Source organism: Bos taurus, chromosome X (genome assembly GCF_002263795.3).
Source record: "Bos taurus isolate L1 Dominette 01449 registration number 42190680 breed Hereford chromosome X, ARS-UCD2.0, whole genome shotgun sequence".
NCBI lineage: Eukaryota > Metazoa > Chordata > Mammalia > Artiodactyla > Bovidae > Bos > Bos taurus.
Window position 1 is genome coordinate 123,537,658 of NC_037357.1, and position 12,840 is coordinate 123,550,497.

The following is a 12,840-nucleotide window of genomic DNA, read 5'->3' on the forward strand; positions in this document are numbered from 1 at the left end:
AGTCTCTGCGGCTCGGCTCTCAGCGCACCACCTGCTGTCAGAGTTGCGGCCTCCATGATGGGCTGGGGGTGCGGGGTGAGGACATCTGTTGTTAAAGAGCCTCGGCATTTTAGTCTGATGGACTGGCTGCCCCATACCTGATGTGTGTGGACAGGTCCGTTATCTTCCACAAACCCCAGTTTCCTCATCAGAGAGCCTTCTTCTAGGGTCGTTGTATGATTAGACAAGCACTTGGTTTGGTACTTGGAGTGTTTACGCAACCAAATAAATGACAGAAACCGTTGGGGTTTCCATTGGTAAGTGGATGGCCTGTATCCTACATAGTGTGTCCTTGGCTGGTGAAGTGACTAATATGGAAGTGGCTGAACAGCACACTGTGAAGCTGAGGATGCAGGATGAGGCCTACTGATCTTCCCGTCTGTGTATCTGTGTACACATATTTGGCCAGGTATACACATGCATGGGCTTCTTAGTGGCTCAGTAGTAAAGAACCCACCTGCCAATGCAGGGGGCATGGCTTCGATCCCTGGGTTGGGAAGATACCTTGGAGTAGGAAATGGCAGTCAACTCCAGTATTCTTGCCTGAGAAATTCCATATAGCCTGGTGGGCTACAGTTCATGGGGTCGCAAAGAGTTGGACATGACTTAGCAACTAAACAACAACAAATACACATGTATCCCTATTGTGTGTGTGTGTGTGTGTGTGTGTGTGTGTGTGTATCCCTCTGATCTGTACTTTCTCTTTCTTTGTGAGAACACATTTTTACAATGCTGTGGTTTAAATGAGCCAGTCCATCTTTGTTTGCCTCGCGGCAAGCATGTTGTTTCTCTAATGACACTGTAACAGGAAATGTTGAAAAGTTAGAAGCACTTTACATTCTAAGAGGAATGTAAAGAGGAATTCTACAGTGATTTGGTCTATTTGGTCTTTTCCAAGCTGTTCTTCAGCACAGAGCTCTTGGCTCAGGCTTTCTCATGCCTTCTGCCCACTTTTTCTGGCCTGTGTTCTCTTCATGCCCATGGGGGCTTTATTACTGGACCATGAACTTTGACCCATCACGTTCCTATGGAATTGAGGTTCAGGAAAGGTAGCTACAATATTAGTGGGTTGATTACCAAGGATATTAAACAGCATTGGTGATGTGTACACTGCTTAGATGGATGGATATGATTGTTCAAGGAGCCAGATGGTGTTTGTACCCACCAAGATTACAGCCCGTAGATTGGTTTGAACAAACGGCTGCACGTTTTAGGCTTTTTGATAGCCGTCTTTCTTGTTTAGCTGAAGGATGCTTGGTTCCACATCTGTGTTCTCTCTGGGATTTAAGTTTGAGGTTCAGAGAATTCTGCTTCCCAGTGTTTTCTAGATCCTTGAGACACTGCTGGTCTGGGGACCACACTTTGTCAGCCTTACCTGGAGCTTGTTAGAAATGCTTGAACCTCACCCTAGACCTGTGCATCAGAACCCACGTTTTATCAAGATCCTCAGGTGACCTGTTTCCACATTACGATTTGGGAAGCTCTGGTGTAGATGCAGGTGTCTGTCTAAGTGATGACAACCCCACCTTCTAGTTTCTAACCATATTTTAGGAGGAGAATAAATTCGTAGAACAGAGAAGGGCTCACCATTTAGTAGACGTCTTACACCAAGCAAAATCATTTGAGCCATTTTTATTGATAATGGTTGTAGTGGTGGGTTATTGGCTAACAGAATTCATCCCTGAGGAAAAAAAGACACTAGCCCTTGGCAGTATCTGTATAGTAAATGTTTAAAACTGTAAGACACAGGAAAGAGGTTTGGCAGACATTTGTAGAACGTGGTTGTGACTCTAGCCTGCAGCATTGAATAGACGTGAACTTGAATCCTGGCCCTGTCACTTAATTGTTGTGTTCAAGATCAACTCATTGACTGTTTCCTCAGTATCTCTGGATTCTGCATCTGTGGATTCAATCAACCTTGGGTTGAAAATACTAAACAATAAATTTCAGGAAGTTCCTAAAGGTAAAGCTTGGATGTCTTGAATTTGCTGTGTAGTGACAATTATACACATAGCATTTACAACCATTTATATAGCATTGACTTTGTATTAGATATTATAAGTAATCTAGAGATGACTTAAAGTATAGGGGAGGATGTGCATAGGTTATTTGCAAATACTCTCCCATCTTATATGAGGGACTTGGACATCTGTGGATTTTGCTCTCTGCAGGGTTCCTGGAACCAATCTCCCATGAATACTGAGTGACGACTGTGTTCTCATGTATTAAATTGCAGGAATAATCGTACCGACCTTGTTAAATTGTTGAGAAGATTAACCAAAATGACACATATGAATTCCTTAGCACAGCGCCTGGTTCTTTGCGAATGCCCCATACATATTAACTATTCCAGTCTTTGTAATTACTATTAGCACAAGTGTGAGAAGACTCCAGCTAAAACTGTGCAACAGTGGTAGAAATCTGACTCCAGTTCATCACATCAGCACAGAGTTAGCTTGGTGTCTTGGTGAGCTTCCCTGGGGATCCCAGTGCATCTACGAACTTTGATGACTAGCCTTTAAAAAGAAATCTAGTGCCTTATGTATGTGTAGAGATAAGCGAGTACAGGATGGCACAATCTTCGTGTCTTTTTGAATATCTGGTGGGCATCTGCTGCCTGGCAGTGATGTTTTATGTTTATTCATTCATCTCTGTATCTATTGGGTTCCTTCCTTGGACAGGCTGCCATACTGGTTGATGGAAGTGAAGAAGACTCACATGGCCGCTGTCCTTGTGAGCTTAGAGTTGGGTAGCATGGGACCACCCAGACTACCTGTTTGAGCCTGATAAAGGGTGTTCACATCCAAAGCATTTGGATGCCAAGGCCTCCATGGTGACGCCTCTCCCTCTGGCTAAAGGATCTTAGCAAGCTCGCCATCCTACCAGACTTTTGCCACCTTCTTGATTCTGACTGAGGTAGTATGGTTTTGAATGCTGAGATAAAATCTGGATAAATAGTTTAACAAATGGACAAAGCCTGTGGTTGCCTACCTTGTAGCACCCTGCCTTCTAGTCCCCAGTCATATTTTATGGGGCAATAAATTCGCTCAAGTGGGAGTCCATGGCATACTTTTCTAGAAGCGCTGCTCTATTACATAAAATATTGCAGGAGGACTCCTGCTGAGAGAGTGAAGTTGTCAGTGATGAGTGGACTCGTCTTGGCTTGCTCACTGAGGCATGCGTGCTCTTGGGGCCCATGGGCATCTTTCCCACCCCAGACATGCAGCCACCATCTCTCTGATAGGTCTTTTACCTTTGTTCCTAAGAAGCAGAAAACTCAATTTTAGGGAAACAATAGTTATACCTGTCAGACAAAGTAATACCTACAGCTGAGAAGTGATTGTATAATGTGACATTTAGCTTTTAGAAGATTCAAAGTATTACATCCTTTTCATCCCCTCTGACCTATAAAACCCACCAACCAGCTTTGCACTGGTTGTTACACCAGCCTTTATTACTGCACCCAGAGTGTTGGTGAGTTGGTGACAGCGTGACTGGAGACAGGGCTGTCGTGTGCGGAGTTGACTGTGTAAAGATGATTAGAATCATTAACACAAATGCATGGTGTGAATGACAGAGCCTGCAACATGATTCTGCCATCGGATTCAGCAGATGTCATCTTGTCTTGCCAGTGGCTGGGGTTGCAGTCACTCACCCAGAAAAGAGGACGATGTGCGATGATTAGGGTAGACAGCAGCACACAGCATTTATTCAGTGGCAGACCTCTTGAATCAGTAGGCATCAGCAAAGCCTTCTGACAAGGCTGGCGTATTTTCTTCTGGGGTGTGGATTCAGGTGGTTACTCCCAGGCCTTTTGGAACTCCTGGAGGTCTTTCTTTCAGAGGGTCCTCTCACACTGGGCTTGCAGACTCTGGGGCTTTTCCCTAAGACATTTCCGAGAGCACTGGTCAATCTCCGGGTGCAGATTTTAGAGCAATTATATAAGCCGTTTATAAGAGAACCTAGATTCAGTGGCTGCCTGTTTATTTTGAGCCTCAACAGGAAAATTGAAAATTAGAATGGAAAGATTAAATGTTCTGAGAGCTCTGATGAAGGGTCGTGCATGCTCTGTTGTCCGGACTGAGGGAAAGCAGGGAACTTAGACTCTCTGAACTGCAGAAACATCTTCATCATTAAAAATAACAACAACAACAATAATAAAGATAGAACAGGTATCCTGAAAGGTAACGTTTCTGAAAGACAGTGTTTTAAGAAAGTCTCGGGATCCAGTTCTTCTAAGAGAAAATGTTCTGATTACCAGACAATGATACTGTGCTTGTCTGCATGGATTTGGGGGCTCATGAGCTTGTGCCATGTTGAGAATCAGGACGTTGCTGAGAGGCCCAGAGGCATTGCCCTAGTGGAGGGTCTGCCTCTTGGCCTCAGGGACACAGAACCCTACCCTTAAAGAGTTTGAAGGGTACCTGTGACTGTGACGCAAACTCACATTGGCAAACTCACAGAGACTTACTCAGGGAGCAGACTGGCAGCTTACTAATCATGACAAGAACTGAAATATCAGCCCATCTGGAGCATGTGGGTCTGCCTGCCCTGGGCATTTGCTCCCTGTGGGCCTGATTCCTTAAAATCCAGATTCTATAGGAAACCACATTTGTTTGGTACTTTCCAGGAGAGCACAGAATGAAAGGAAAAGGAGCTAGTTATTTTCACAAAGGGTCTTATAGTTGTAGCTTGAGGTCCCTCAGGCACCAGGGGGTAGGGTGAGCCGAGGGAACTGGGTGTTAAGTTCAGTTCAGCAAAGCCTAGATGATGCTGGTGAGAGCCCCACACCTGTGGCTCCAGCAGCTCTCCATTTTTCTCTGTTTTCATGGCTGCGGATACTTCCCATCCATCATCCATCTTTGGACACACAGCGGTACAATCAAGTGCGTTTCCCATCGTCTCCATTACAATTGAGTGCCAACCTTAAGATGGTTTGGTGGGAATTTTGTAGGTTTCAAAGTTTTATAGGAAAGGATCTCTCTTGCTTGATTCACATGATGACTTGTCCTCTCTAGGTGACTTTGGTGATTTAACTTGGACCACATTCTCTTTACCAAGTTCTCAGGAGGCCCCTTACCTTAGCCCCCGTCATCTGATAATCTAATTTACACCACTATCCTTGGCCAGAATTTTCTTTATTCCTAGTCATGAGCTTCATCCTTTTGAGAACCACTATCCTTTCTAATTTCTGAAGTTGCCCAATGAATTCTTTCCTTCTTTTTAGTCTTCCAAAAAGAAATATGTGCTTATTAATAAGCAGCATGATGAATAAAACTTGCCTTTGACATTATTTGTCTGTACATTTGATTTTCTGGGTAATTTTGCCTGCAGAGATGGGGATCATTGAAGTGTTGATGTTGCCCCAGTGATAATGATGGCCTAATGACAGAGCACCAGCTGAGTTTCTCTGACACGGCCTGGGTGGCACCCCTCTTCCTTCTCTTTTGGTACTTACAGCTTTTGTTTTTCCAGCTGAGCAGCTCATTTAGTATACTCTTGCCTGAAGTGATTCTTTCTCATCATGCCATCTGAACTATAATCTCTTTGAAGACAGACCCCGTGTCCCAAGCTTCACCTTCATAGGGTCTAACAGTATGTGTCTTAGTCAAGTCAGGCTGCTATAACAGATACCATAGACTAGGTTTATAAACAACAGAAATGCATTTCTCACAGTTCTGGAGGCTAGGAAGTCCAAGATTTGGCATCTGTTGAGGGCTCTCTTCCTGGTTCATAGATAACTGTCTTCTTGCTGTGTCCTCGTGTGGTGAAAGGGGTGAGGGAGCTTTCTGGGGTCTACTTTTTAAGGGCACTAATCTCATTCATGAGAGCTCCACCCTCATGACCAATCTCTTCCCAAAGGCCACATCCCCAAATACCACCACACTGGGGGGTAGGTTTCAGCAGAAGAATTTTGCGTTCATTCAATGGGCAAATATTCAGTCCTTAGGAGCATGGTTAATATACATTTGGCACTAAGGAATGCCTTGTCATTTGGTCACTTGGTGACAAGGTGTACCTTCCCTTCCTTCTGCCCCATTGTCCTCCTAGCTGCTCTCCGTGATAGTATGAAAGAGGAGGAAGAGTAGAGGGAGGGGCAGGGAAAGCCAGGTCCCTTGTCAGATTTCTCTTTTCCATACAAAGCGGGGTCCAGATCCACCATGCAGTTGTGAGGTCTGGCCATGGAATCAAAGCATCACTTTCAAGGTGGGATAAATAGAGTAAGGAGGCAAGCCAAGGGGTTGAATTGAGAGCACCTTAAGGAGAAACCGAACACCAAAGCCTGGGTGACTACCCAGCAGGCTGACAATCTGGATGAGCCCAGCCAAGAGGCAGACTGTGGATATAGGCCACCGGCCCAGAGCCCAAGAAGAGGAAACTCGAGAGAGACCCTCCCAAAAGCAGGTTTTGTGGTAGCTCTCGGGATCTCCTGTGGGCGGAACCCTGTAGGATACAGAGGGGCATAGCCCCAGATGCACTCTTCAAAGTGTTGTCAATCCACCAAGGAAAGGAGAGGAAAGGGCAGAGTGGAGGCTTCTATGTGTTTCTAGAGCCATGAGGGTTACCCTGATCAGGAGCTGTGTATTTGTGTCCCCTGTCCAGCCTTACATGTAGACACCTCCAGAAAACTTAGCCAGGGGCCTGGAGGAGGGTTTCCTTCAGTCTCAAAGTCAGGCTGAAATTGGCTTCCACAACCTTACCATCTCCCGCTGACAAAGGGCCCTGAAGGGCACCCAGCCATCAGGAGTCCACTCCTCTGGTTACTTTCAGCAAGTCATGTGTCTGGGGCCAGAACTCTGAAGACAAACTGGCTTGTGAAGCATAGTGACAAATCACAGTTCTTGTCCAGGAGGATGGTTGGGACTGGCCAGACTTGCCACACAAAGGCAGAATCAGTGATGAAATCCTTCAGCAGGAAGCAAAACTTGCCTTCCTGCTGTCTTCACTCCAGAACACCCAAATCTGTTTCCTTCCTGGTCATAATAGGAAGAAATGAAATCTGGTTCAAATATCCTTTGAAGGATGGTGTTTGCTTCTGTGTCCAAGCCACAGATCTCCACACAGGGAGGCACACACACACATGGGCCTGTATGCTCTGCACATATGAAGATCAGGGAAGGCATTCTTCTCTCCTGGAAATTAGAAGATGTTGGCTCATTGACTTTCTGAGGAATATTTTCACTTTGGTTCTTTTTTTAATGAAGTGCCACAGTCTGGACAATGAGAGATTTATTTTAGCTCCTGTTAACATGGCTGTTAACGTGGCCCCTCTGGGCCTGAGTTTCCTCAGCCTAAAGGAGACCTTCAGATCACTCAGAGCTCTGACATCCTCTGTTCTTAGCACCAACCTGCCAGTTGAGCAGGATGACACCACCTGGGCTTGGAGCTGGAATGGTTTATTTTCACTATGGAGGGAGGAGAATAAATAGAACAAGTGCCTCTAAAAAACTCATGACTTAAAATACTTGACTGAGTTGAAAGGCTGTTTCTGTCTGTGCACCTACAGGAGCTACTTAATGCTGGTAAACTCAATAGAGAAAGCACTGACCTACTGCTTATCCTGGAAAATCAATTATGTGACACGCTTATGTCTTCTTATTTGAGAATCATGAACTCTTGTGATGGATTTTCTACTACCACCAATGTACCCTTCTCAGTTCTCACTGCCCTGTCTTCTTGTGGCATTCAAAGAAAACATCGTTGTCAGCTCACATGAATACTTTATTCATCATTTGGGGGGGGGGCAGTCTAGAGCTACACGGAACCCTGGTTTTGTTTAGAATTAGCTTCAGAGACATCCCTTTTGAAAAAAATGTGGCATCATTTCTCATGTAAGGAGGCAGGAAGGCTAAGTTTGATGGAATCAGGGAGTGAAGTCAATCAAAGGGGAAAAAAACAGGACAACTTGTAAACCTCCTCTGCTACTAAGCAAAGCAGGCACCTGGCCAGCGTCAATCAGGCTTGGTGGATACAAGACAGACAGCTCACCAACTGCTCCTTCCTTTCCAAACTGCCCCACCTGCCTCTGCAGCTGCCAGGGTTCCTGATACCACCTTATACCCCTGTCTCCTTCCTCTGCCCTCCGAGCAGGCACTTGGCATGACTTGCTCTCCACACACTGTCAGGGAGCAGAGTCCTTCCTGTCTCCTCTCTTGGTGTCCCTCTGCCCTGCCCTGTCACATTTCATGTGTCTGTTCCATGCCAAATCTGACACAACACTAAGGGTTTCTTTTTCATTTGCACAGTAATCTTGGAAAATATGACTTGTAATTGTCTTTTTTTATCTGAGGCCCTGTGGTTTGAGGCCAGGTCGCTGGGGGAACGGCCTCAGCAAGAGGAGGCTCATGCGAAATTGGTTAGACAAATGTTCCAACAACTGAGAGTGAGGAAGCCGTTCAGGGGGTGGGCATGGTTGGGGCTGGGCTGGGAAGAATTGGGCCAGAGGGTGTTGGCAGTTTCGTACATAAGAAATGACTCTGATCCGGAGGTAAAGGAAGGTTAATTGGCAGGGTTTCAATGATAAGTTCATTCGGTAAACACATATCTGTCCCCAGTCTCATTTCTACAGAGACAGAGAAGGAGGGGAAAGGAGCCAGGGTAGAGAACTGGAGGGGGCTGGCAACAGGGGAGAGAGCAGTAAGCCCTGGCAATGGAACACATTGGACTGGTGGAGGGCCTGCCCCCATGCAGAGGGGACCTTGCAGGATCCTTCTTTCTTTATTTTTATAATGAAGTTTGGACGCATGTAGACAGTACAGAAAAATATTAAGGAAGCACACATATGCACTCATAATCCTACAAGAGATCAGCATTATAGATTTCTGTCTTTCCAGTCTTTTTCACATTCTGAATGCATTGTAACATAGTTGAGCTCATACTCTAGCTGCAATTCGATACCCCTTTTTCCCTCCTTAATGTTAACATATGACAGTTCCTTGTGCTTTTGTAAACTCTGTGTGGTTTATGGCCGTGAGATGGTTTGTCTGTGGATGCCCTCTGGCAGCATGGCCGCTGCACAGGGGTTAAGAGCACGCCTACAAGACAGATAGCCCTGGCCTAGGCTCTTGGCCCCCTGTCCCGTTTACTAGCCTGGTGACTTTGGGAAATGACTTTATCTCTTGCAGCCTCAATTATATCATCTGAAAAATGGGCATGATAATATCACTCCTTTCAGAGTTGTCATGAGGCTTGGATGAGATGGTGCTTACTGATTCTCTCCATTTGTGAAACCACCTCCTCCTAAGAGGGAAGTAATAATATTATCTCCATTTTACAGATGGGAGCTTTCATCTAGGTGAGGTCACTTGCCCAGAGTCCACAGGTAAAAATGGAAAGAACCAAGCTGTGTAATGACGGCCACATTCTGAAGCCCTGCCTCTTGCCCACCATGTTATACTCTTACTTGGGGTCACTTGGCCAAATCACCCTGCTCATAGAGCAGAGCTGAAATTTCATATCCAGAGCCTGCATACTGTGATATGCCCTGAGATAGTTCTTTGTGGGTCTCGTATTCTGTAGGTTTTACTGAAAACCATCTCTTCCTGTGCCCTGGTACTGCATCAGGAACCGGGAGGCACAGGTGGGTTGGGCACTTTGGCTGGTCACAGTAGTGCTTTTTCAGCATGCAGAAGAGTCTGTGGAGCTTTTTAAAAATCACAAGTATATGATAGCCAGAGAGGGCCAGGAGAAGTATCAGCAGCAACACGGATCATATACTCAAACCTTCCCCAAGTCCATCTTTCCTTAATGATGTTTTTTCAAAAGCTATTCATTTACTTCTTTATTTGGCTGGTCCAGGTATTGGTTGTGGCATGCAGAATCATTTTAGTTGTCACATGTGGGATCTAGTTCCCTGACCAGAGAGCAAACCCAGGCCCCCTGCATTGGGAGCACGGAGTCTTAGCCACTGGACCACCAGGGAAGTCTCCCTTAATGACGTTGATAATGAGATGGTTCTCTCCTTGCCTTTGGCTCCCTTCTCCCCTGTCCAAGAATGGCGTCCAAGAATTCTGCCCTGGCTGGACTCTCAGCCCCAGGACATTTGCCAAGTCCAGCCCAACTGCCTCCGTCCTATAGCCAGCCAGTCCTGGGTGAGCCAGGAGATGCCATTGATTGCATTGCTGCTCATCCCCCTCTAGAATGATAGGGTGGGAGAGAAAAATAAATAGCAGCTGATAGGCAAAGAAACTCCGTTCCAGTGTCCAGGGTATGAATGGTCTGGGGGGGACCCTAGCAGCCTTGAGGTGAAAAGGGGCAAAAGGCTTAGAACCCTGCCCAGCCACAGGGGCTCCTCAGCCTGCATTTTGTTGCAGGTCCCACAGCCAGAGCCCATCTAATTTAGAGCCATTCCCAGTGACTCTTTCTGAATCGCTTGGTTATTCAGCAGATTAAATCTTAATTGCAAATGCGGTTTCAGCGTAGGAGTACCATTGTGCTTGCTGGTTTCAGGCCATTTTTGCTGAGCCGTGCTTTTCCAGAAGGCTGTTACAAATTTAGAAAGGGGGAAATGGTATTTCATTTGTCCATCAGAGCTTTGTTTTGCAGACTGGATTTATTTTAGTGTTTGTTTAAAGGTGCCAAAACCTGACATCCCTGGAGAGAGAATTGCTCAATTTTTTGGAGAGCTTCTTTGGACTGTCCAAGCTACATCTAGAAAACACTGTCTGTGGTCCTTATGTGAGAGGCCAGGCTTGCCAACAGTCTCATGTGGTATCATTTTCATTAATTTTTCAGAGACCCAAGAAGCCACCTCCTCCCTCGGCTCCCGTGATCAAGCAAGGGGCAGGTAATGTACCTCTCGCTTCTGTCAACACACTATCTTTCTGTTTCTGTATGTTTACAGCATCCTGGGTAGAGCTCAAGAGCTTTAGATTCAAAGGCCACAGATGACCAAATTGGGAAGTAATGATTTGGTCTCAACAGGCAGGTTTTAAATACACTCCTGTTTTTCCTAAACAAGCAAATGTGTCATTAAAATGTATCCCCAATACAGCAACTACAGCAACAGAATCTAGCTTTCAAAGAGAATGACTGGAAAGACTTTGTTTTGGAATCAGCCAGCTTTGTTTGCTTTTTTTAAAAAATAAAAATAAACCACTTTTGTGGCCAGAAGAACTAGCTGTGTGCTTTGCCCGTGTCTGCCCATTGAGGGTCAGCCTGGGAAGAACTGCTTCCCATGGGTCATGGCGTCCCTGTGCATGGATGGCAGTGCTGAATTTTCAGTTTCTGTCCTGTGCGGTTAACCAAAATTTGTACTTACTTCACTTGCCCCCAACAACAAAAAAGTGTTTTTTTTCTAGCAATACTTTCCCTCATGACTCTTTTCTCATCTGGAAAAGAGTCCAGTTAATTCACTTTTTCTGTGGGCTTCAGATATTAAGGTTGAATAATATAGAAAGACTTGACATTGTTCAACACTTGGTAACTCATTGTACACTGACGTCTCATACATAAAGATGAGCATTCCCAGTTCCTGGAAGAACTGCTCTTTAACATGGTTAGAAACACAGTTTAGGGAGAAATTCCTCCATGCATAGCTAGTTAAGTGGCATTTAAAAAAATTAACTCAAACTGAAGAAGAGCAGGGGTGTTTTTAATTCTGCAGTTACGATATTCTAATATAGCATTTAAAGTATGAATACATTTCCCGATTGGTTTATTCAACCCACTTGTTAGGAGTGATTTTTTTCTTCTGGCCCATCCTGTTGGGGGTAAAAATCAGCTTGACCTCACATTCCTTTCCCATTCCCTTTGGCATAGTTGAGAATTACAGAGATTAAGCCCCAAAATGGGATGTTAATTGCATCTCCTGCTCAGCCCCCATCCTTGTTTGTGTTGAGCAGTTTAACTTTGCCACCTAGTGGTTCTGGCTGGATAAATATTTTATTTTGCTGAGATGAAAGCAGGCTCTTGATTGGCTTTTTTCTGAAGACCCTTTTCCCTAGACGCCTGAGTGACGGGTTATGGAGACCAAGGAGGTGAGTTGAGTGGTCCCAGGCTCAGGTGGCCTGGAATGTCATTAGGGTTGGATTCTTCATGGGAATAGGACTGTCCATTCCTCCTGTGTCTCTCAGAATGGTGCTGAACTTCTTCATTAGCCTTAGGAGACCAGATTGTAGCATGGTAGGAAAATTATTATCCTTTTAAAACAGTTCTACCAAAGGTTGTACTGGATCTCTAGGGGTAAAGCATGATTGGCGTTTAATCTTCCTCGATGACTACTACTGTTCTTTTATCCTCCTGTATAATCTTGGATGCTGCTTTGTGACAGGGACATAGATATTCCTCTTTTCTTTCTCATTATATTTCCTTGTGTTTGGTTATTTGACTACAAAAAAGTCAGGTACAGAACTGATAGAAATCAGATCCAGTGTTTAATTTGTAGTGAGTCATTAAAGAGATTAGGTAAAGTGTGTGTTCAGGGGACTCATTAAGTTCTTTTGGCCTCTTATGCCGTGTGATTGAAATTTTAGTACCAAGCACCCATCTATAGGGTTGGTCATATAAGGGATTTGTCAATCACTCAACCAAGTCCATAAATCAGAGGAGTACTTGTGATGGGTTTCATGCTTCAGCTATTTTCCAAGTGTTCTTATGAACCTGAGGGCACTGACGATGATGAAGGCCCCAGGCGAGGGAGCAGCTACAGTCCATGTGCGTGAAGAGGAAGTGTAAATTGTCCTGTTTGGGAAAATGTGGTACTTGAGGAATTCAGATGCAAAGGACCTAGGGAAAACCACCAATTTTTTTTCGTTATATCCCACCACTTAAAGGGATGTTCAAGAGGCCCAGACAACAGTT

General features: G+C 45.0%; 1 protein-coding gene across 11 annotated transcripts in view; it reads left to right on the forward strand.

Annotated features, from left to right (window-relative positions):
* Positions 1-12,840, forward strand: part of SH3KBP1 (SH3 domain containing kinase binding protein 1) — a 331,585-nt gene that overhangs the window by 267,437 nt on the left and 51,308 nt on the right. For all 11 annotated transcript variants that reach the window (NM_001128500.1, XM_059883336.1, XM_059883338.1 and 8 more), the window contains 1 exon segment: positions 10,774-10,825. In NM_001128500.1, the coding sequence (NP_001121972.1) occupies positions 10,774-10,825 (52 nt within the window).